At 67.6% G+C, this 22927-nt stretch overlaps 3 protein-coding genes across 4 annotated transcripts; 1 reads left to right on the top strand and 2 right to left on the bottom strand.

Moving 5' to 3' along the window:
- Positions 1–1527: 1527 nt before the first annotated feature.
- Positions 1528–6051, top strand: WBP1 (WW domain binding protein 1). The gene is made up of 4 exons (XM_030563971.1): positions 1528–1608; positions 3469–3571; positions 3796–3957; positions 4452–6051. Exons 1-4 carry the CDS (start codon positions 1546–1548, stop codon positions 5132–5134), a joined length of 1011 nt encoding a protein of 336 aa, XP_030419831.1. The 5' UTR covers positions 1528–1545; the 3' UTR covers positions 5135–6051.
- Positions 6052–6644: 593 nt separating this feature from the next.
- LOC115652205 (mannosyl-oligosaccharide glucosidase-like) lies at positions 6645–13611 on the bottom strand. 2 transcript variants are annotated; one of them, XM_030563954.1, is made up of 4 exons: positions 13600–13611; positions 9277–9497; positions 8680–8870; positions 6645–8553 (listed from the first exon to the last, which is right to left on the bottom strand). In XM_030563954.1, exons 2-4 carry the CDS (start codon positions 9490–9492, stop codon positions 6816–6818), a joined length of 2145 nt encoding a protein of 714 aa, XP_030419814.1. In that variant the 5' UTR covers positions 9493–9497; positions 13600–13611; the 3' UTR covers positions 6645–6815. The 2 variants fall into 2 exon arrangements, with proteins under 2 accessions (XP_030419814.1, XP_030419815.1); XM_030563955.1 differs by lacking the exon at positions 13600–13611 and adding an exon at positions 13387–13404.
- A 1047-nt stretch (positions 13612–14658) lies between these two features.
- On the bottom strand, positions 14659–21335 carry LOC115652388 (programmed cell death protein 4-like). Its single transcript, XM_030564338.1, has 11 exons — positions 21230–21335; positions 19427–19700; positions 18587–18684; positions 18244–18357; positions 17803–18024; positions 17370–17467; positions 17087–17201; positions 16889–16996; positions 16568–16678; positions 16153–16292; positions 14659–15621 (listed from the first exon to the last, which is right to left on the bottom strand). The coding sequence occupies exons 1-11, from the start codon at positions 21254–21256 to the stop codon at positions 15570–15572; spliced, it is 1359 nt and encodes a 452-aa protein (XP_030420198.1). The 5' UTR covers positions 21257–21335; the 3' UTR covers positions 14659–15569.
- Between the last annotated feature and the right edge of the window lie 1592 nt (positions 21336–22927).

Below are 22927 nucleotides of genomic sequence, written 5' to 3'. Positions count from 1 at the left end.
ACCCCGCCCACAGCACCCAGACCCCCACTCTGCCCCGCCCTTCCCACAGCACCCAGACCCCAACCCATCCTGCCCCGTGCACAGCACCCAGACCCTCACTCCGCCCCACCCTGCCCGCAGCACCCAGACCCCCACTCCGCCCCACCCCGCCCACAGCACCCAGACCCCCACTCTGCCCCGCCCTTCCCACAGCACCCAGACCCCAACCCATCCTGCCCCGTGCACAGCACCCAGACCCCACTCCGCCCCACCCTGCCCACAGCACCCAGACCCCAACCCATCCTGCCCCGTGCACAGCACCGAGACCCCCACTCCGCCCCGCCCCGCCCACAGCACCCAGACCCCCACCCTGCCCTGTGCTGTCCAGACCGCCACCCCGCCCTGCGCACAGCACCCTGCCCACAGCACCCAGACCCCCAACCCATCCTGCCCCGTGCACAGCACCCAGACCCCCACCCTGCCCTGTGCTGTCCAGACCGCCACCCCGCCCTGCGCACAGCACCCTGCCCACAGCACCCAGACCCCCAACCCATCCTGCCCCGTGCACAGCACCCAGACCCCCACCCTGCCCTGTGCTGTCCAGACCGCCACCCCGCCCTGCGCACAGCACCGAGACCCCCAACCCACCCCGCCCCGCCCACAGCACCCAGACCCCCAACCCATCCTGCCCCGTGCACAGCACCCAGACCCCCACTCCGCCCCACCCCGCCCCGTGCACAGCACCCAGACCCCCAACCCATCCTGCCCCGTGCACAGCACCCAGACCCTCACTCCGCCCCGCCCCGCCCCCAGCACCCCGGGAGCTCGCCCCCCCTCGCTCAGTCTCTCTCCCCCTCCCATGCAGAGGGACCCTGCCAGCCCCGCCTGCCGGGAACAGCCAGCAGAGGGCGGACTGTAACAATTAGTGCCCGAGAGAGTTGCTTGGTGGTTCCATTGGCTGGCGCCCTTGTCAGTCACGCTCACAGTGGCTAGCATCTGGTTTCATTGGTCACAGCTCATATCAGTAATAACTTGGTGTGGATCTTTTCTTCCATTGGGCAGATACCTGTTAAATTCCACCCAGAAGGCGGGTTTCCAACCTCCATTGGTTTTCGTACCTATCAGTCTCTCACCGAGAGCGAAATCAGCCCTGCCTTTGGCCAGACCTGCTGGCAGTCAGTCACTGAGAGGCGGGAAGGCGATCTCCATTGGCTAAGCCTCCCGTCAGTCATTGTCGGGGCCGGGTCTCGGTCCCTTTGTCTCCTGTTGTTGGGCGTGAGGGCGCAGGTAGGTCGCCGATGATTGGCTGAGGCGGGCGGGGGCAGCGGCGCGGATTGGCGGCTGGCCGCAGCTCGGGAGCGGATTGGCCGAAACGGCAGCGGGGGGCGGGCGTCGCGGCCCGGGCGTGATGGCGGCGGCGGAGGCTGCGGCCCGGGCGGAGGAGACGGGCCGGGCGGCCGGGATGGAGGCGGCGGCCTCGGGGCCGGGGGAGCGGCGGCGGCTGCGGGCGGCGGGGGCCGGGGCGGCGGCGCGGGAGCGGGGCCGCGGGGGGCTGTAGGCGGCGCCATGGAGCGGCCCGGGGGCTCCGAGGGGGCCTGGGCCGCGCTGCTGGGCCGGCAGCAGCAGCAGGTACCGCGGGCCGGGCCGGGCCGGGCTCCCCGGGCGCTGCCGCCGTTCACCCCCCCGCCCCGTCCCGCCCCCCCGGTCCGCACGAGCCCCCCCTCCGCCCGAGTCCCCCCCGGTCCGCACGAGCTCCCCCGCCCCCGTCCCGACCTCCGCCCCCCCGGGTCCGCACGAGCCCGTCCCGCCCCCGGTCAGCACGAGTCCCTTCGCCCCCCCCCCGTCTCCGCACGAGCCCCCCCCCTGCCCCGTCTCCGCCCCCGGTCAGCACGAGCCCCCCCCCCCAGGGTCCACACGAGCCCCGCCCCATCCCGATCTCCTCCCCCAGGGTCCGCACGAGCCGCCCCCCCGCCCCCGTCTCCGCCCCCGGTCAGCACGAGCCCCCTCTGCCCCCCCTGGGTCCGCACGAGTCCCCCCCCCCCGCCCCCGGTCAGCACGAGCCCCCTCCGCCCCCCCTGGGTCCGCACGAGCCCCCTCCCCCGCCCCCGGTCAGCACGAGCCCCTTCGCCCTCCCCAGGGTCCGGACGAGCCCCGCCCCCGTCCCGGCCTCTGCGCCCCCCCCCTCCGGGTCCGCATGAGCTCCGCCCCCGTATCGGCCTCTGCCGTCCCCAGGTCCGCACAAGCCCCCCCCGCACCTCCCCCGGGTCCGCTCGAGCCCCCGGCCGCAGCGCACGCTTCCGTGTGTGCAGTGCGGACTGGCCGGGGCTGGGGGCTGATCTCTCGTGTCCCGCAGCACGTGCAGTGATGGGATCGGGGGACCCCTGTGCGGTGCCAGCCCGTCTGCCAGGAGACATTGGCTGCCCTGGCAGGGCTTCCCCAGCAAACCTTTCCTAGTGTAGACAGGACTGGAGCGAAATCCAGCCCCGCCATTCTTACAGCGAGTGAGGGGCGTCTGTGCGGGGTCTTGCCCGTTTCAGAGACGTCCCTGGCTCCACTCAGTGTTTGAAACCAGCCTGGGAACCCGTGGTGCCGCCTCCGGTGGTGCACTGGGTCTGTTTCGCTGTGATTGAGTCCTGACTGACCTAAGCCAAACCACAATAACCCCGATTTAAAGCAAACTAGAGCATTCACACAGGGCAGTGCACTGGCTGGACGGAACCGTTTACAGTCACACCTGCTGTCCAAATGGTGCAGCTTTCCCATGACAGGGCCTGTATCGCTGTAACATCACACTCCAAAGCCAGCTGGAGCAGGTCTGTGTAGCCAAGGTCTCGGGCCTTGGAGCAGACTCCTCACACGGAAGGGAGAGAGGCAGCTGTGACCCCGGCCTAGGGACAGCCCCTGAGGGGGTTGATGAGAGAGGCTCGGGGGGGACCTTGGAGGCCAGGTGCCTGTGAAGGGAGAGCAGGAGCTGCAGTGGCTGGGATCCCTTTAGCTGGACAGGGGCACTTCATCCTCAGTGGCACCTGGTGCTGAAGCAGGTTGTTGCTAAGCAGCAGCCCTGGCTCCATAGGGAAGTGTGTGTGCGTTGGGGGTGAGGCCCCGGCGGGGCGGGTTCACCTGCATCAGCCTGACCCCTCTGTGCACTTATGGGGCTTGGCCTGGCCCTGCCCGTACTTGCATGAGGCATCTCCAGCAGAGGCTCCGTGGATGCCCGGCCTTTGTCCTGGAGCGCTGCTGGGGGGCATCGTGTGGCTAGGAGACTCTCAGCCATTGCAGTGGGGCAGGGAGCGCAGCAGGGTCTGCGTGGGGCTCATTCAGCCTGCTGCCAACCAACCTGCAACACAGGGGGCTCCCGGGCTACCCTGCAGACATCCTGGCAGGGCGGTGCCCCTAATGGGGTGCCGGTGCGGTGGGAGGGCGACACACACTGTGGGAAGAGGACTGGGGGGTGGCTGTGGAGTGTCATGCCAGGTCCTCTCCCTGCAGGCTCGGGAATACTGCCCAGGGGTGAAGAACCAGCCCTATGTGTGTGAGACGGGCCACTGCTGCGGAGAGACTGGATGCTGCACCTACTACTACGAGCTCTGGTGTGAGTGGGGAGGAGGCGACGCAGCACTAGGCTGCCGCGGCCTTGGGGCCAGCACCTGCCTCTCGGGGATCCTTATTGCCATGGGAGGAGCGCTCAGCCTCTCCTGGCAGGGGGAGCTCCCAGCTGCTCCAGCCCTGGCCTAATCCAGCAGGGGGTGCTGTGGGGAGGGGCTGTTCTGGGGGCTCCTGGAGAAGGGTTGTTCTCAAGTGTTCTCCTGTCTGCAGGGTTCTGGCTCCTTTGGACCATCCTCATCCTCTTCAGCTGCTGCTGTGCCTACCGGCACCGCCGCGCCAAACTGCGTCTGCAGCAGCAACAGCGGCAGCGTGAGATAAATCTCATCGCCTACCACGGTGCCTGCAACTACCCCACCTCCATGATGGATCTCAGTGAGTGTTGCACAGCCTCTCTCCCTCCGATTCCCGTCCTCAGCCCAGCTCGGGCGGTCTGGCCGCCTGTGCATGGCGCTGCCCCCCCCCCGGCAGGCTCTCAGACCCGGGAGCTGGAAAGCCAGCCTAGGTCTTACCCCGCTGTTGCTGGAAAGTCGTGCATGGGACCAGATCCCTCCCTGCCTTGGTCTGAGGCTGCGTCCTCAGCAGCTCAGGTGTAAGATCTGTGGCGTGGCTCTGGGCCCCACGGGACGGTCAGCCCGGGAAGCACAGTGAGGGCAGGGTGGCAGGCAGGGCTGTGTCTGGGGCAGGGGGCAATGCCAGGAGCACACAGCTGGGGGGCTGACAGGAGGGGCAGCTCCAGAGGCCTGGAGGTGAGCGGGGCTCACAGGGTGGGAAGCAGGTGGGGTTGCCGGGGAGAGGGCTGTGGTTGTGGCTGGCCCCCTTCGGGTTTCCAGGTGACTCTCTCTCTATCTCTCTCCACCCCCCTCCAGGGATGCTGGCTTCCTTTAAGCTGCCCGCCTATGAGGAAGTGGCTCACCGTCCCAGTACCCCTCCTCCCCCCTACAGCACCATCCTGGCCCAGCTGGGTGGGCCGCATAGCCGCCTGGGCTCCAGTCCCCTGACCCCGTCTCCCAGCTCAGAGAATTTCACCAGCTGCTCTTGCGAGTCGAGCTGCCTCACCTCCCCCAGCAGCACGTCACTGTCGGTGCAGATCACAGATGAGACGGAGCACAGCCAGGCCAGCACGCCCAGCGAGGAAGGTGGCAGCAGCAGCACGGGCACTGGCGCCAGCTGGGAGCTGCCCGAGGAGCCAGCCCCCTGCGAGGCCCCACCCAAGCAGACCCTCTTCTCCTCCAACGTGGATTTCTTCGAGGCCGACTACCACCGCTGCTCAGACATCGAGGAGGAAGAGGAGGAGGGCATGGGGGAGGAGGAGGGCGCAGCCCAGGGGGACAGCAGTGAGCACTTCCGGCACCGGCGCCTGACGGGCGATTCGGGCATTGAGGTGGGGCGCTGCCAGGAGGAGGAGGGTGGGGAGGACAGTGAGGAGGAGACGCACCTGCTCAGCAAGGTGGGGCCCGAGTCCCCCCAGCTAATGGAGCGCAAGAGCCTCTGTGGGCTCCAGAGCGACGGGGGCAGTGAGGAGCCCGGCTCGCCTGTCCTGCCTGTCTGAGCCAAGCTGGGTGCTGCCCTAGACAGCAGCTCCCCGCTTCCTGCCCTGTGACCCCAGCTCCCTTCCCCTGCCCGGCACCTCCAGGGCTCTGGAGCGGCCCTTCCCATCAGCCCCCACCTCTGTGCTGCTGGCCAAGGGGCAGAGGTCCCTGTCCTATGCCTTACCCTGGCAGGCTGCCTGGGAATCCTGCCCGGTGGGGCTGAGAGGCAGCACCCTGGCTTCTTCCTGCCCCACGTGCTGGGCAGCTGCCTCTCAGCCCTTCCCTCTCCTGAGTGCTTGTACCTGGGAGCACTGGGGCTCTGTGCTGCCCAGCGTGGGCTTTCCCCTCTGGCGGGCAGGACAGCAGGCAGCTCCTAGCTGCAGCAATGGGGGGGCTCCCACCCAAACCCCTCCTGGCCCAGGGCCCTGCCTCCAGCTCTGCTTCTGCCCTGTGTGCTGGGTCGGGGACAGTTTGCAGCAGTGCCATGTGGCTGACTGACCCCTCCCTGGGGTGTGGACTCTTGACATGGAGCCCCCAGGGAGAGCATGCCCGAGGGGGGCTGTCACCCCAGACTGACTCTCTGTAGACGATGTGTGTCCCTCACTCTGCGTGCTACTGTCGTTTGTTGGGTACCATGCATAGCGCTGTCTGGCCCGGGGCCATGCCCCCGGCTGGGTCCTTCCCCTCCCTGTAGAGTTCCCACTGGGACTGGGTTTCGGTGGAATTGCACGAATCAGATTATTCCTGCCCAGTGCCCCCTCCCTCACCCAAGGGGCTTCTCTGGGAGAGTGGGGGGGTGGCTGGCCTGGGGCAGCTAGCAGACCTTCCCCGTGGCACCCTGGTGCTTGGAGTGGGTGGGGGCTGCCTGGGTGAGGGACGAGGCCTCTGCTCCCAGTGTGCAGGACAGTTCTCATTATTAAAGAGATGTGGAATTACAGCCTGTGAGTGTTTGTGTGGGGGGGGGGGGGAAGAGAGGCAAACCCACATCCTGCTGCTTGGGCTCTCAGCTGGGGGGGGGGGGGAGAAGAGGCAAACCCACATCCTGCTGCTTGGGCTCTCAGCTGTGGGGGGGGCAGGGGGAGAAGAGGCACACCCTGCTGCTTGGGTTGTCAGCTGTGTGTGTGTGTGTGTGGTAGGGGGAGAGCAGGGCAGCTCTGTGGGGTGGGGGGTCCAGCTACCAGTGGGAAATGGGGATTGCAGGCAGCCTGCTCCTCACAGCTGCCCGGGCTTGGTGCAGCTCGGAGAGGGGATGGAAGCTGCTGGGTTCCCCCCCAGAGCAGGCTGCCTGGTACATGGTGGAGCAGTACCACAGACCCCTGCCATGGCCCAGGATTGTGATGAGGGCTGCAGGAGAGGCACCTCCAGGGGAAAGGGCTGTGGCCAGCAGCCCCTCTCAGCTCCAGGCAGTGTGGTCTGCCAGGCCCCAGTGCCCCATGGCTGGCTGTGCCCACCCCCTCCCAGGCTGCTGAGTCCCAAAGATGGCAACAGCCAGCAGAGGCTAGAGCTACTCAGCTTTATTCCTTAAAAGAATTAGAACCCCCCCCCCCCACATTCTTATGAAAACACCTGAGAAAGACGAACGGGCAAAGGCCTGGGCAGCGCCGGGTATCCCCGTAATGCAGCCCCCACCCCCACTCCGAACGGTGGCTGCGGGGTCCCAACTACCAGGGTTAGACTAAGAGGTGGGGGTGCCCCTGGCCCCTAATACTCCTCGGCCATCATGAGCACCACCAGGGCAGACCAGCCGGTGAAGGGGTAGCAGCCCCGGCCCTGGCCTGTCGTGTCGCTGTACTGCTCCCACAGGTAGCCGCTCGCCACGTACTGGCGGTACAGGTTGGCAATGAGGTTGGCGCGCAGCTCCTGGTAGAGCACCGCTGTCTGCTGCTGGTAGGGCCCCTCCAGGCTGGCGTAATGGTGCAGCGCCCGCACCGCCAGGTAGTTCATGTTGATCCAGATGGGGCCCCTCCAGTAGGGGGGGTCGTGCTCCGTGTTGTGTTTCATGTAGAGGGGGCTGGTGCGGGCGAGTGAGCGCAGGCCGTAGGGGCTCCACAGCTTCTCTTCGCTGCGCATGTCCCCCAGGATGCTGCCCAGGCGGGGCGAGTCGGGCCGCAGCAGCTGCAGCAGGAAGGGAAAGAGGCTGACGTAGCCCAGGGCCCCCACGAACTGCAGCTTGGGGGGCTTGCGGACCACCCGCACCAGGTGCGGAGCAGGGAGCTGGTGGTGGGGCTGCCCCGGCCCCACAGCCACCTTCTGGCGCTCCAGCCCCACGGCCTGGCTGTGGTTGCCGTAGTCGGCGAACATGCTCAGCTGCTTGGCCCAGTGCTGCTCCTCCAGCAGGGCGTTGTCACTCAGCGCCTGCTGCATGTGCCGGTACTCGGCAGCCGGCTCGCCCAGCCGCTCGGCCAGCTGGGCCATGACTCCCGAGGCCAGGGCCATCCAGCAGCGCAGGTCCAGGTGGCGCTCGGCCGGCGAGGGGTGTGAGGCGCGAGGGTAGTCGTCCAGCCCGGAGGTCAGCGTCTTGGGGTTGAGGAAGAGGTCGGTGTCCTGGTCCCGGCCCCGCCAGCGGAAGGTGTAGGGCAGCGGCCCCACCTGCGTGGTGTTGTACCACTCGTACCACGTGCGCAGGCGGGGGAAGAGCCTCCGCAGGTAGGACAGCTCTGTGGGGCCCTGGCCCGGCTCCCGCAGCAGCTGCTGCAGCACCAGGAACAAGGTGGGTGGGTTGGCAGCCTCGTTGTGCTGCAGGATGAATTCAGGAGGCACCTTGGCTCGCGCCTCGTCGTCCAGGATCTGCTCCCGCGGGATCCAGCCCTCCACGTTCATCAGGTCCAGCCAGTGGGCGATGACCTCGCGGCTCAGGGCTGGGTCCCAGCGCGCCAGCAGCAGCTGGTGGAATCCCTCATCCCAGAGGAAGCCGCGGGGGAAGAAGGAGCGGGAGGGCACGGCGGTGAACAGGGGGCCCTCGGGGTAGGGCAGGGGGTGCTGGCTGTGCGCAGACTGCACGATGGAGTGCCCGTGGAAGTAGCCCATCCCGCCCAGCATGTTGCTGAGGGCAGCCTTGGCAAAGCTCTGCTGCTGGGGCGAGAAGCCCTTGCGGGCCAGGGAGAAGGTCTCCTCGAAGCGCCGCTCGAAGGCGGCCATGTGCCTGGCCAGCTCCTCGCTCAGCACCGCCCCCACCAGCGAGCCGGGACGATCGGCAAAGCTGCCGGACTCAAAGGTCACCTCCACGCGGCAGGGCAGCGCCAGCGTCACCTGGTGCAGCAGCAGGTGGCTCTGGGGAGCTTGGTCCGGCTCCCCAGGCAGCGCCCGGTACGTGTCCACAGCAAAGTAGCGGCGGCTGGGCCCGCCCGGCGCAGCGTAAACAAAGCGGTTACTGAGGCTGCTCTTCACCACGTCTGTCAGGCGGTGCAGCCCCGGGCTCTTGGCATCCAGGTGGTTATAGCTGTAAGAGAGGAGGGGTCAGGCCTGGAGCCAGGAACACCCCACAGCCGGAGCTACTGCCCCACTCTCCACAGCGCCCCCTCCTGGGAAAGCCAGGCGCTTCCCCCCTGCTTCGAGCCCCCGATACCTGGCATAGCCGAGGGCTTCCCCGCTCTCTGTGGTGGGCTTGTGGAAGCTGATGTTGAAATGACCAAGTTCCTCCGATGTCCCAGTCACAGACACCAACCGCGTGTTCTCCAGGTGCGGCTGCAGCGTCCCCTGCCCGTCTGTGGCAACGTAGAAGAGCAGAGAGATGAGGGAGGTCTGGTCGCCCACGCTCTGCAAAGAGGGAGATGGACATTGGGCTTCACTCACCCTGCAGCTCTCTGTGCTGGAGCCTCCAGGACCCCCCTGCACAGCCACGGGGGGGCAGCCCCGAGACCCTGGCAACCAAGGGATCCACCCACAGCAGGAAACACCCTGTGTTCCCTAGGGACAGAGACTGGGGCAGGAGAGGAACCACCACCAAACAGGGGCCGGGTGGTGTGATCCATCATGGGGCTCAAACGGGGGGTCCCCACTCCAGGGCCTGGCGCAGGCAAGGAGCCAGGACTCCTAGCTCTGGGAGGACACCCAGCCTGAGGGTGACAATAGAGACTTGGGGGAGGGGGGAGCCCAGGACTCATGGGTTCCCTTCCCAGCTGTCACTGATCCTGGGCAGGGCCCTTCATTCCCGTGGCCCCACCTCCGGCCAGGCCGTGACCCGCCAGCTCCAGTCTCCACCGTGCTCCCCGCCCGGCCGCTTCACGAAGTCGGTGCGCAGCGTGAGGCCGTGGTCACGGATCTCCTGCACCCCAAAGTGCAGCCCGTCGTGCAGCAGCCAGCCATAGCCAGGCAGCCTGTCGCTCTGCTCGCACGTATGGCGCAGCCGGGCCTCTGCCGCCGCCTGCCGCAGCCACATGAGGCCTGGGGAAGAGAGGGGGAGGCTGAGAGTGGACCGCGCTGGGGGAGCAGGGCCGTTCTTAGTCACAGGCAGAATAGGCAGCCGCCTAGGGCACCACTAGGTCTGGGGGTACCGCTCTGCCGGGAGCCCGGACAGATGGGAAGCAGTGGGGCATGTAAGAGCAGGGCTGTTGAGTCCTAGAGAGAGATGAATGCAGCACAGTCTGAGGGGGTGAGATCGGCTGCTGGGGTCTCTGGGAAGGGGTGGGGGAAGGAACTCACCTGTAGGGTGACCAGATATCCTGATTTTATAGGGACAGTCCTGATTTTTGGGTCTCTCTCTTATATAGTCTCCTATTCCCCCCCCACCCCATCCTGATTTTTCACACTTGCTGTCTGGTCACCCTAGGTGGGGGTAATTGGTACCTATATAAGACAATGCCCCAAATATCGGGACTGGCCCTATAAAATCAGGACATCTGGATCTGGTCACCCTAGCTGGGGAGCACATCTCTCCCCTGAGCTGGCAGTGATCCATCTCATCCGGGGGGAGCTGCACAGGGCAGGATGAGCTGCTGTGGCTCCATGGGTGCCCCATCCCTGAGATCAGATGCTGTGCTAACTTCACCATGGTCTGTTGGGCTGGCGGTGGAGCCCACTGGCGTGTGATCAGAGCTGAGGTTTTGCTGCTGCTGTTGCCACTCTGCACCCCAAGAGGTGGATTTTGGGGTCCTGCAGTTTTCCACCTATCTCCTCCTCTACTGCAGCTGTTGGACCAGCAGGCTGGGGGGTGAGCCAAGCATGAAAGCAGTACTGTGCTGCCATTTAGATTGTCATTTAACAACTTTGTTTGCCAAAAATTCTTGCTAACAATCCTGAATCCAATTTCAATTTTTTTTTTAAATCAATATCTTAGCCAAAAACAGTAAATTAAATTGTTGACAATTATTAGTGACAGGTTTGGTTTGAGACAGGGAGTGGGCCAGTTTTCATCAGAGAAACAAAAAATGTTGACTGACTTTCCTATAGCCTGTTACTCCTGATAAGAGCCCTCCAACAACTGTAATATGCTCATCTCCTTACTAGTGTATAAAGCAGGGGTCGGCAACCTACGGCACACGTGCCAAAGGTGGCACGCGAGCTGATTTTTGATGACGTGGCGGTGGGCTGAGCGGCTCAACCTGCTGCTGCTCTGGGGTTCCGGCTGCTGCCCCATTGCCACGTGGGGTCCCAGGTGCCAGCCCCCCTCAGCACCCGCTGCTGGCCTGGGGACCCCCAAGGAAACCCAGGCTGGCAGTGGGCTGAGCAGGCCAGCGGCTGATACCCTGGCTGAGCCACTCAACCCGCTGTCGGCCTGGGGTTCCATTCACTCAGCTGGTAGCGGGCTGAGCAGGAATAAATTCAACAAAATAGGAAAACAAGAGCAACTAATGACAAAGTGCAAGAACCTAGAGCAGTGGTCCCCAACCTTTTTCATCTGGCAGGCGCCAAATGAAGGACTGCGGCAGTGAACGAGCATCTGCTGAAATGCCGCCAAAATTCGGCAGCATTTCAGCAGCGACGCCTCTGGATGACGCTGCTTATTGGTGGCAAGTGGTGTCATCCAGAGGCGTCGCCGACAAAATGCCACCGAATTTTGGCAGCATTTTGGTGGCTGCTCGTCCGCCAGCCAGTACATGGATGCACTGAGAGGCCCCTGCAGCCGGCATGGCACTTGCGGGCACCGCATTGGGGACCCCGGACCTAGAGAGCCTCCTGAAACACGTCAATCGCTTTGATTTAAATGGAGTTGAACTGTACGAAGAATTGAGTACACTGTCATCAGTGATGCCACATGGAAAATGGATGCACATTGTACAGTTCACTCACATCCACAAACTGGTTGACATGTATCCTAATGTGTACGCTGCCACTCCTATTCTACGGACAATTCCTGTAACTGCAGCATCAGGAGAACGGAGTTTCTCAAAACTAAAGCTCATTAAAAACTCTCTCTGCTCTGTAAGGAGTAAGGAACACTCCACTGGTCTTGCTAGGCTTGCAGTTGAACAAGACACGACTTTGTCTTTGTCATACCATGACATTATAACTGTTTTTTGCAGCCCAAAAGCCAGAAAGGTTCTTTCAATTAAAAACAAATCCTTGTTCCAATGCCTCTTCATAGAAGTTTCCAGTAAAACGTTGACAAATTAAAAACATGATGTTATTTGCCTCATTCTGCCAAATCAGAACTTTTTCTACACTGCTGCCTCTCTAGCGCTGGCCCAGCAGCGTTACAGGAACAGCCTGCCTGTGGCACCTTCTCCAGCAGTGTCAGCTGCTCTTTGTGTCGCTCAGAGCAACAGGCTCAGGGGCGCGTTTAACCATCCCGCCTAGGGCACCATCAACCCTAAGCACGGCCTGGGGGGGGCGCCCCGACCGCCCCGGGACAGCCCCGCCCCTACCTGCCACGGGCAGCCCCGGCCCGGCCCCGCCCCTACCTGCCACGGGCAGCCCCGCCCCCGGCCCGGCCCCGCCCCCCGACCCGGCCCCGCCCCCTACCTGCCACGGGCAGCCCCGCCCCCCGCCCGCCCCTACCTGCCACGGGAAGCCCCGCCCCCCGCCCCGCCCCGCCCCTACCTGCCACGGGCAGCCCCGCCCCCCCCGCCCGGCCCGCCCCCTACCTGCCACGGGCAGCCCCGCCCCCCGGCCCGGCCCGCCCCCTACCTGCCACGGGCAGCCCCGCCCCCGGCCCGGCCCGGCCCCGCCCCCCGGCCCCGCCCCGCCCCTACCTGCCACGGGCGGCCCCGCCCCCCGGCCCCGCCCCTACCTGCCACGGGCAGCCCCGCCCCCCGGCCCGGCCCCGCCCCTACCTGCCACGGGCAGCCCCGCCCCCCGGCCCGGCCCCGCCCGCCCCCTACCTGCCACGGGCAGCCCCGCCCCCCGGCCCGGCCCGGCCCGCCCCCTACCTGCCACGGGCAGCCCCGCCCCCCGGCCCGGCCCGCCCCCCGGCCCCGCCCCTACCTGCCACGGGCGGCCCCGCCCCCCGGCCCCGCCCCTACCTGCCACGGGCAGCCCCGCCCCCCGGCCCGGCCCCGCCCCTACCTGCCACGGGCAGCCCCGCCCCCCGGCCCGGCCCCGCCCCCCGACCCGGCCCCGCCCCCTACCTGCCACGGGCAGCCCCGCCCCCCGCCCGCCCCTACCTGCCACGGGAAGCCCCGCCCCCCGGCCCGGCCCGGCCCCGCCCCTACCTGCCACGGGCGGGCGCGCGCTGCGGGGCCGCATGCCGAAGTAGACGTGCGGGCGGTAGGAGCCCCAGAAGCGCTCGGGCGCGGCGCGGGGGCCGCTGCTGCCGGCGGGCAGAGCGCGCGGCGCCGGGTGCGGGGTGACCACGCGGCGGCCCAGCCGCCAGCGCCCGTAGAGCCCGTAGGCCAGGCCGGCAGCGCCCAGCGCCAGCACCGCCAGCAGCGCCCAGCCCCAGCCCCGGCCCCAGCCCCGCCCGGGAGGGGCCCCGCGCTCCCGCCGCGCCGCCTGCGGGCCCCGCCCGCCCTTCTCCGGGCCGCGCCGCCTGCGCTCCCGGGCCATGGCCCCGCCGCCCGAGACAGGGACCGCCGGCCCCGCCCCCAGCGCCACGTCAGCCCGCCGCCCCCCCGCCTCACGTCAGAACTTTCCAGCCCCCGCCGGCCCCGTCCCCAGCCTCACGTCAGCCCGCCGCCCCCCCGCCTCACGTCAGAACGGCCCAGCCCCCGCCAGCCCCGTCCCCAGCCACACGTCAGCCCGCCGGCCCCGCCCCCAGCGCCTACGTCAGGGCACCGGCTCCGCCCCCAGCCTCCACAGCAGGACACCGGCCCCGCCCCCCGCCCACGTCAGCCCGCCGCCCCCCCGCCTCACGTCAGAACGGCCCAGCCCCCGCCGGCCCCGTCCCCAGCCTCACGTCAGCCCGCCGGCCCCGCCCCCAGCCTCACGTCAGGACACTGGCTCCGCCCCCGCCGGCCCCGCCCCCAGCGCCACGTCAGCCCGCCGCCCCCCCCGCCTCACGTCAGAACGGCCCCGCCCCCGCCGGCCCCGCCTCCGTCAGCCCGCCGGCCCCGCCCCCGCCAGCCCCGTCCCCAGCCTCCACAGCAGGACACAGGCCCCGCCCCCCCACGTCAGCCCGCCGAGCCCCGCCCCTGCCCGTCAGGTCCCGCCCCCAGCAGCTCTCCGAGCCCCAGCCCGTCACGTCGGCAAACCGGGCCACGCCCCCGCGCTCCCTCCTGCACCGACACTCGCTAATGTCACTCGCACGTCACCATCCTGAGGAGCGCGCGGCTGCAAGGGCCGGCCTGCCCCGCGCGGTGCGCACCGGCCACCGTAGCCCGACTCCGCCGCGCTGCACGCTGGGAGCTGTAGTCCAGGGCACAGGGCACAGCCAGGCCCCGCTCCCCGGCTGCAGCTCGGTGCCCAGCCAGCCAGCCAGCGAGCGGGTGCAGGCGGGGGGATGGGCTGGCAGCAGGGCCTTGGGGGCCGAGCTCCCAGCCCGCGCCCTGCAGCCGGGGCCACGCTGGCTGGGCTGCCCCTCCCCCCCCGGAAGAGAAACCCAGCGGACCAGCGGTTCCTTGGGACACATCTTTATTGTGGGAATGAGCAGCGCTGCCCCGCCCCGCCCGCCCGGGAGGGCCGGCCACTCCTGCCGCACCCAGCTGCTGCCTCCCTGCCAAGCCCAACAGCGGGGACGGGCCACAGCCCCCTCCGGGCGCTGGAAGGCAGAGCTGGAGTAGCCCACCCCCCCGGTCCCACCTGGCTCACGTGCTGGGCTTTAAGGCCCCTGCCCTGGGAGATGAGGCCCAGCCCATCACCTCCCCGCAATACCCCCAGGCCTACAGGCCCCCCAGCTCCACTCCCTTCAGATCGCTGCCCTTTGTCAACTGGCCCCCTTAGGCCAGGCAGAACCCCCCACTCCAGCTGTCACACCCAGTGCTCCTGCATGCGGCCCGTACCCGCGGTTGGTGCTACCTGCTCCCACTGCTACAGCCCAGGGCAGCTCCACTGTCATGAGTCGTAGGGTGGCACAAGGCAGTGGATTGTGGGTAATGCTCAGCCAGTCACCTTAGGGGCAGAGCTGAGCCTAGTCTCTGGGGCAGTGCTTATGTGGGTCCAGGGGGGAGAGCAGGATCTCTGCCTAGAAGAGGAGCAGAGCTGAGATGTGGGGAGCTGGGTGTGGCCCCCCTTACCTGTGTCACTGCCCATGATGCAAGCTGATCAGTGTGACCCAGAATCCTTTGCTCTGGAGATTGTTCCTGGCCCTTGGCATAAGATACAAGGAAACAGCTTGTCCTGTGTGGCCTGGTGCCCAGCCCAGGGGAGAGGCCTGGACATGTCTTTTGCAAGCCCCCAGCTCCACTCCCGGGGCAGCGTAAGGATACACTGCCTTCCCCTAAGACAGGCTGGTTTTACCCAGCCCAGTCCGCAGGCCACGCCCTGGAGTGGGAAGGGGGGCGCCAGGGAGAATGCTGCAGATGGAGTTACAGCCAGGCCTGCGCCTCCAGGCCCCCTCAGCTGGACTGACATGTGGGGTGACCTCAGTCACTCCATTGTGGGGAAGGAAGGAATCCCAAAGCCCCCAAGCTGAGCTCCCCCCGCCCCCCTGGGGGTAGAGTGAGAAGCAAGCCCTTTCCTGCACTAGCCAGCATAAGAGGCTGGGGCGAGGGAGAGAGGAGATGCCCCCTTGCTAACCCCACTGCATGGAGCCAAGCAGCGGCGGGGGGGGGGGGGGAAGGCACAGACACAGCATGGTTGTTAAGACACAGCCCCACTAGGCGAGGGAGGGGCATCTTCCAGCTAGGGCTGCAGGGAGGTGGAGGGGGCAAGAGTCCTGCAGCTGCGCCCAGCCCTCCCTTCCTGCTCCAGGGCAGCCCCAGCTGGAAGATCAGCCCACCAGCCCCCTCCCTGCTCCTGGACCCCACCTTACCTCCCCCACCTCCCCCCAAGATCCATCACAGCCTCTGCACTGCCCCCTCTGGGGGCTGGGTGGTTCCCTGGCACCATTCCCAGTTGGAGACAGACAAGGAGGAACTCCAGAGCTGGGGGACATCAATCACCTCCAGGGGACTGTCGGGCTGGGGCGGATGAGATGGCCAGTTACTGCTTGATCTGCCCCCCATCACCCTCGCTCACAAATCGCTTCCGGCCCCTTGAAGAGAGGAAAGACAGGAATGTCAGTGAGCCAGACCCCAGACAGCCCAGCCCTGGGCTCTCCCTGCATACAGTTCTGCTGGTGCCCCTCACTCCCAAACTGCAGGCCCTGCTAGCTCAGCACTGCCTCCCACCCTCCAGCTCTGCCGGTGCCCCTTACTCCTGACCCACAGCCCCTGCCAGCCCAACCCAGTCCCTACAGCTCTGCCAGTGCCCCTCAATCCTGACCTGCAGTCCCTGCTACCTCAGCCCAGGATTCCTCACACAGCTCTGCCGGTGCCCCTCAATCCCAACCCACAGCTCTGCTGGTGCCCCTCACTCCCGCCCCACAGCTCTGCCATCTCAGCCCTGGGCTCCCCACACAGCTCTGCTGGTGCCCCTCAATCCTGACCCGCAGACCCCAGCTATCCCAGCACTGGGCTTCCCCCCATCTCCAACCCACAAGCTCCTTCTATCCTAGCCCTGGGCTCCTCTGCAGTTCTACTGGTACTCCTCAATCCTGACCTGTAGCCCCCCATGCTGCAGGTACCTGGCTGGGCAGGTGTCTCTCAGCTGCTTGGTGATAACTCCCTCTTCGAAGCAGAGATCCACCAGCCGCTCCAGGATACGGTGAGCAAGGGGCACATCCAGGCTGATGTCTCCAAGCTCGTCATAGACTCGCTGAAAGCCCTGGGGGGATCAGGAGAACTGGGATCAGAGCCAGGAATGCTAGGGCAGAGCAGGGAGAGGCCATGATGCCCCCAGGAGACCTCGCTTCCTGGACTGGGAATGGCAGCCTGTGCTGCAGTCAATCCTAGAGGCTGAATCTGCTCCCACAACGGCCTCCTCGCCCTCTGCTGCAGCCGGCCAGTCTGCCAAGACTTCACGGCTGGCACCCCCACCCTATTCATGGCACCAACCCAGCCCCTTGCTCCCCGGGCTCCTGTCCCAGCTCCGGCACTCACCCGGTTCATCTGGTCCAGGGTCACCAGGCCCGTCTCCCACAGCACTTTGAGCAGTTTTACCATCATGACGACAGGAGTCTCGCCCGTGGACTCCAGCACCATCACTACAGCCTGTGAGGGTGGAGGAGGGGCATCAATATGGGGTGTGCAGAACCAGCCACTGCTGGCATCATGGGCACCCCCCAGGATCCAGGTAGCAAGCACAGCTCCCACGGCTGGGCCGTAGCAGCCACTGGGGGTGCCACGGGTACTGCCCCCAGCCAGCGCTGGTGATCACAGCGCAGCCCCAGACGGACACCCCAGGCCAGGCCTGTGCCCTACCTCATAGACCAGCTCATGATGGAAGTGAGGGACCTCCAGCTCCCGCAGGCAGTGCTCTGCCTCCGACACCTCCCCGGACAGCAGGTACTCGCGCAGCAGCAGGTTCATCTGTGGGGAGAGGTCCTGAGGGCTCAGCACGGGGATGGGCAGGCGCCCGCCCAGGCCTCACCCAGCCATCTGGGGGCGCTCGGCGCTCACCTCTTTGATGAGATGCTTCACGGGCCTCTGGCCACCCCCCACTCCCCACACGTTGTCCAACTGGTTCACGTCCTGCTTGATACGGAGCAGCACTGCGGCGCGGTCCAGGGCAGCCCTGCAACGAGCAGACAGTGAGGGGCAGGGGGCTCCTGGCTGGGGGCAGAGCAGACCAGGCTGGTGCCAGGGTAGCCCTGCAAGGAGCAGACAGTGAGAGGCAGGGGGCTACTGGCTGGGGGCAGGGCAGGAGCACTCTGACCAAGGCAGTGGGGGGAGGGACTCTTACCGGGCGTGCTCACAGTCCACGCGCCCCTTGTAGCGGTCCAGGAAGTCCAGGGGCAGGGCATGGTCAGCCACGGCCCGGGCAATAAACTGGCCCAGCATCTGCAGAGGCACGAGCGTGTGGTCAGGGCGCAGACACCAGGGCCTGGCACAGCATCTCCTCTGCCTGGCAGGGCCAGGTCCTAGAGCCCCCACCCAACCCCAGCCAGCCCCCCATCACCATGGCATTCCCAGCCTAGCCCCACCCTCCCAAGGGCATTCCCAGCTCCTTCCTTCCCATGCCTCGCCCCCCCCCCCCGGGGTATTCCCAGTCCTACCTCAGGCATTCCGCCCTCCCAGCTCCCCCCCTCATGCCATTCCTGGCCCTGCCCTCCAGCCAGCTGCCCCCCTTGTCTCCCCAGCCCCACCCCCCCCCCCAGAGGTATTCCCACTCCCACCTGCGGAGCCTCAGGAGTGTCCAGGATAAGGTCAGGCAGGTCCTTGAGCATCTTGTCAAAGGCCCTGGCGATGTCCTCTGAGGTCATGACCTTGCCCACGAGGTCCGAGAGCAGGCGGGAGGTCAGCTCCCGGTGGCTGGCCTTGCCCTCCAGCGCCAGCGCCACAGCCAGCGAGGGGACGGCATGCTTCCTGCTGCCCAGGTTCAGCTCCCTCAGCAGCTCCTGTACCAGCACGGCACGTCAGCCCAGCCCCGCTCCGGCCTCCACCCTCGAGCGCTCCCAGCCCACCCCCACGCCATCCTCTTCCTCTCTCGACGGCTCCCAGCGTCCTTCCCTGGTACTGCAGGGGCCCCCGGGCCTAGCCAGAGGGATGTGGCCCCTGAAACCCTCCCAGACCAAAAGCCCGCGGGGAGGGGCGGGGGGTTGACTCTCCAGACTCACCATCACCTCAAGGGTGTCCCCATGCTCAAAGTACTCCAGCACCATGGGGTGCACATTCTTCTCCAGCTCCCCCTCCTCCAGCTCCGGCGTCACTGTGGCATAGACCGTGTCGCCCTGTAGAGAGGGGCAGAGGGGCTCATGGCCAGCGGCACCCCCAATGGGACAGGCCCCACCCACATGAGCACCAGTCCAGAGTGGCTGGCATGGCTGAGTGAGGGCAGGCAGGCAGGCCAGGGGCAGCAGTGGATGGGTGCTGAGGTCCGAGCTCTGTGACACTGGGCTCTGGGGGGAGGGAGGAAGGGGCCCGGCATTGTGCCACACTGCACTGCCCTTGGGAACGTACCTGAGATGACTCGTCGTAGTTGGGGTCCCGCGCGTCGGGCTCCTGGTACCCGTACACCAGGCCAGGTGCACCCCACACGCCCTTGCCCCCAGCGCCACCTGCAGGAGACACACTGGTTCAGCCACCCCCATGGCCCACAGCATCCCAGCTGGGCACCAACTCAGCTATGCCTGCTACAGAAAACGGACTAGGGGGCTCTGGGCAAGGGAAGTGCACTGCTCAGCGCCCCCAGGCCAGGGCAGAGCTGGGCACCAGAGCAGCAGGCTCTCAGCCCAGGCATGACTATGTCACAAGTGTAGTGAGTTCAGTGGGGCCCAGCAAACCCACAGCACGTGGAAGGAGCAGCTCCCACCCAGCACAGGAAGAGCAGGGGACTGTGTGGGGATTGAGAGAGGTAGAGGGGAGGATCCCTGTGTCTTTGGGGCAGCGGGAGTGGTGGGGAGGGAGCAGGGGCTGCACTGTGCCGGGTGGGGGGACTGGGGATCTGCAGTGTGGGGCAGCAGTGAGCTAGGAGGGACTGCAGGCTGCACCGTGGGGCAGGGATGTGCCCCAAGGCAGCATGAGGGGCCAGGGGGATGCGGGAAGGGAAGTGGGGAGGGAGCCTGCACTGTGAGGCAGGGGTGTGCCCCAAGGCAGCAGGAGGGACCAGGGGGATGCGGGGAGGGAAGTGGGGGGGCAGGGAGCCTGCACTGTGAGGCAGGGGTGTGCCCCAAGGCAGCAGGAGGGGCCAGGGGGATGCGGGGAGGGAAGTGGGGGGGCAGGGAGCCTGCATTGTGAGGCAGGGGTGTGCCCCAAGGCAGCAGAGGGGCCGGGAGCCTGCACGGGGCAGCTGCACCTCACCTTTCTTGGGGAGCCCACGGCCCTTGCCCATGCGCGACTTCCTGTCGTTGGTCTTGCCCTTGGGGCTGCTAGGGTCGGGGCTGGGCTCCCCCCCCTCGGGTGCTGGCTCCCGGGTGGAGTCCCGGGACGAGGTGCGCCGCAGGCGCTGCTTGGCCTTGGCCTTGAGCCGGGCTTCGTGCAGGGCCTTCTCCTGTGGGGTCCAGGGGCGGGACCCGTCGCCATCCATCAGCTCCTCCTCCCGAGTCTCGTCCTCTGAGCCTGCCTGGCCTGTGGCCTGCAAGGCACGGTGGTGTCCGAGCCGCCCCGTGGACTCCCCACGCCCGCTCCCCAGAGCCCCGCTGGGAGGCAGAGGAGCCAGGGGCTGCCCCACAGAGCCCTTCCTATGCACACCCACCCCGACTCCAGTCCCAGCCTTGCCCAGCAAGGGGCGCTCTAGGGAGCAGCTGGCTGTGAGTTCACACAGCTCCAGACAACCTCCCACACCAGGGGGAAGTGGAAGAGCCAAGGCCCAACTGCAAATGTCACGCCAAGCAGGGGAGCAGCCTGGGGCCTTGCCAGCAGGCTGGAGGGCAGCTGAGGGGCTGCCTCATTCCTCGCCCCCAGGGATGCAGCCAGCTCCAGGACAGGTCTCTGCCCTCAACCTCACTATGGGGGGTAGCACCCTCCTGCTGCACCCCCAGGCTGAGAGCAGAGTCGCTCAGACAGGCCAGGCTCCTGGCATCCCAGGCCATGTGAACGGCCGAGTTCGCCGCTGGGAGAGAATACGGAGAATCGGGCTAGAGCCAGGCAGGACCGGGCAAGCCCCACCAGTGCCCCCCACTTCCAACCCACAGCCCCCTGGGCTCCCCTACCCCTGCCAGTGCCCCCCACTCCCGACCCACAGCCCCCCAGGCTCCCCAACCTCCGCCAGTGCCCCCCACTCCCGACCCGCAGCTCCGAGGGCTCCCCAGCCCCAGCCAGTGCCCCCAGGATGGACAGAAGCACAGGGGGAGCTCGTGCCCCGTGGCGCTCGGCCCAGCGCACATGGTGACAGGGCAGAACACGCCCGGGGGTGCTGGGGGCCGGGAATGGAGCCACGGGGGGGCAGGGCCGGCATGGCCAGCAGGAACTGGGGGGGAGCAGATTGGGAGGGTCTAGGGGGGCTCGAGCAGGGATGGGGGGGCTCGGGAGGTGACTGAGGGTCGCAGGGGCAGGCACGGGGGGGTTGGAAGGAGATTGGAGGGCAGGCGGGGACTGGGGGGACTCGGGAGGGGATTGGGGGCGCGCGGGGAGGGCTTCGGGAGGGGATTGGGGGCGGGGGGCTCGCATAGGGAGGGGGCGGGGATTGGGGGGCGGGGCCGGCGCGGCCAGAAGGAACTGGCGGGGCGCAGATTGGGGGAGGGTCCGGGGGCCGGGGGGGCTCAGGAGGAGATTGGGGGCGGGGCCGGGGTGGCTCGGGAGGGGGCTCGGGTGGAGATGGGGAGGGGGCGGGGCCGGGGGGGGGCTCGCGAGGGGGCCAGGGGGACTCGGGAGGGGGCGGGGCTAGGGGGCTCGGGAGGGGGCTCGGGTGGAGATGGGGAGGGGGCGGGGCCGGGGGGGGACTCGCGAGGGGGTGGGGCCGGGGGGCTCGGGAGGAGATTGGGGGGCGGGGCCGGGGGGGGACTCGCGAGGGGGCCAGGGGGACTCGGGAGGGGGCGGGGCTAGGGGGCTCGGGAGGGGGCTCGGGTGGAGATTGGGGGGCGGGGCCGGGGGGGGACTCGCGAGGGGGCCAGGGGGGCTCGGGAGGGGATGGGGGCGGGGCGGGGGGGCTCGCGCGGTACTTGCCAGGGCGGGGCTGACCGAACCCGACATGGCCGCAGGTGGCAGCTCCGAGCCGGGCGCGACCCCGACCCCGATCCCGAAGCTCCGCTGCGCCTCGCTGCTCCGCGCGCCCGCCCCTTGCGGAAGTGACGCACTCGGGGGGCGGGGACGTCAAACAACTCCTGGCAGCCGCAGAGCCCAGGCCGGCCCCGCCCCCAGCCGCGCGCCCAATGCCCCGCCCACGCCAGCGGGGGGCGGGGCCGCTGCACGGACCAATGGGCGCTCTGCACCTCCCCCTAACGGCCCCCGGAGCAACGGCTCCACAACTCCCGGACTGTCCCATGGATCGGGGGGGGAGCAGGGAGCGGACTGACCCAGGACTCCGGGGGGGGGGCAGGGAGCGGACTGACCCATGGATCTGGGGGGAGCGGACTGACCCATGGATGGGGGGGGCAGGAAGCGGACTGACCCAGGACTCGGGGGGGGAGGAAGCGGACTGACCCATGGATCTGGGGGGAGCGGACTGACCCATGGATCGGGGGGGTAGGAAGCGGACTGACCCATGGATCGGGGGGGTAGGAAGCGGACTGACCCATGGATCTGGGGGGAGCGGACTGACCCATGGATCGGGGGGGTAGGAAGCGGACTGACCCAGGACTCGGGGGGGGGGCAGGAAGCGGACTGACCCATGGATCTGGGGGGAGCGGACTGACCCATGGATCGGGGGGGTAGGAAGCGGACTGACCCAGGACTCGGGGGGGGGGGCAGGAAGCGGACTGACCCATGGATCTGGGGGGAGCGGACTGACCCATGGATCGGGGGGGTAGGAAGCGGACTGACCCAGGACTCGGGGGGGGGCAGGAAGCGGACTGACCCATGGATCTCGGGGGAGCGGACTGACCCATGGATCGGGGGGGTAGGAAGCGGACTGACCCATGGATCTGGGGGGAGCGGACTGACCCAGGACTCGGGGGGAGAGGGAGCGGACTGACCCATGGATCGGGGGGGAGGAAGCGGACTGATCCAGGACTGGGGGGGGGGGGCAGGAAGCGGACTGACCCATGGATCTGGGGGGAGCGGACTGACCCATGGATCGGGGGGGTAGGAAGCGGACTGACCCAGGACTCGGGGGGGGAGGAAGCGGACTGACCCATGGATCTGGGGGGAGCGGACTGACCCATGGATCGGGGGGGTAGGAAGCGGACTGACCCATGGATCGGGGGGGTAGGAAGCGGACTGACCCATGGATCTGGGGGGAGCGGACTGACCCATGGATCGGGGGGGTAGGAAGCGGACTGACCCAGGACTCGGGGGGGGGGCAGGAAGCGGACTGACCCATGGATCTGGGGGGAGCGGACTGACCCATGGATCGGGGGGGTAGGAAGCGGACTGACCCAGGACTCGGGGGGGGGGCAGGAAGCGGACTGACCCATGGATCGGGGGGGAGCGGACTGACCCATGGATCGGGGGGGTAGGAAGCGGACTGACCCAGGACTCGGGGGGGGGCAGGAAGCGGACTGACCCATGGATCTCGGGGGAGCGGACTGACCCATGGATCGGGGGGGTAGGAAGCGGACTGACCCAGGACTCGGGGGGGGCAGGAAGCGGACTGACCCATGGATCTGGGGGGAGCGGACTGACCCAGGACTCGGGGGGAGAGGGAGCGGACTGACCCATGGATCGGGGGGGAGGAAGCGGACTGATCCAGGACTGGGGGGGGGG

This window comes from Gopherus evgoodei, chromosome 5, assembly GCF_007399415.2.
Source record: "Gopherus evgoodei ecotype Sinaloan lineage chromosome 5, rGopEvg1_v1.p, whole genome shotgun sequence".
Taxonomy (NCBI): domain Eukaryota; kingdom Metazoa; phylum Chordata; order Testudines; family Testudinidae; genus Gopherus; species Gopherus evgoodei.
The sequence above is the reverse complement of the archived record's forward strand: the minus strand, read 5'-3'. Positions and strand labels throughout refer to the sequence as shown.

Coding starts and splice junctions, on each gene's coding strand:
- WBP1 (XM_030563971.1), top strand. CDS start 1,546: ATGGAGCGGCCCGGGGGCTCCGAGGGGGCCTGGGCCGCGCTGCTGGGC. Junction 3,572..3,795: donor CTACTACTACGAGCTCTGGT/GTGAGTGGGGAG, acceptor TCCTGTCTGCAG/GGTTCTGGCTCCTTTGGACC. Junction 3,958..4,451: donor CACCTCCATGATGGATCTCA/GTGAGTGTTGCA, acceptor ACCCCCCTCCAG/GGATGCTGGCTTCCTTTAAG.
- LOC115652205 (XM_030563954.1), bottom strand. CDS start 9,492: ATGTGGCTGCGGCAGGCGGCGGCAGAGGCCCGGCTGCGCCATACGTGC. Junction 8,871..9,276: donor GGGTCACGGCCTGGCCGGAG/GTGGGGCCACGG, acceptor CCCTCTTTGCAG/AGCGTGGGCGACCAGACCTC. Junction 8,554..8,679: donor GAAGCCCTCGGCTATGCCAG/GTATCGGGGGCT, acceptor CCTCTCTTACAG/CTATAACCACCTGGATGCCA.
- LOC115652388 (XM_030564338.1), bottom strand. CDS start 21,256: ATGTCGGGTTCGGTCAGCCCCGCCCTG. Junction 18,025..18,243: donor GGGACACCCTTGAGGTGATG/GTGAGTCTGGAG, acceptor GTGCTGGTACAG/GAGCTGCTGAGGGAGCTGAA. Junction 17,468..17,802: donor ACACTCCTGAGGCTCCGCAG/GTGGGAGTGGGA, acceptor GTGCCTCTGCAG/ATGCTGGGCCAGTTTATTGC.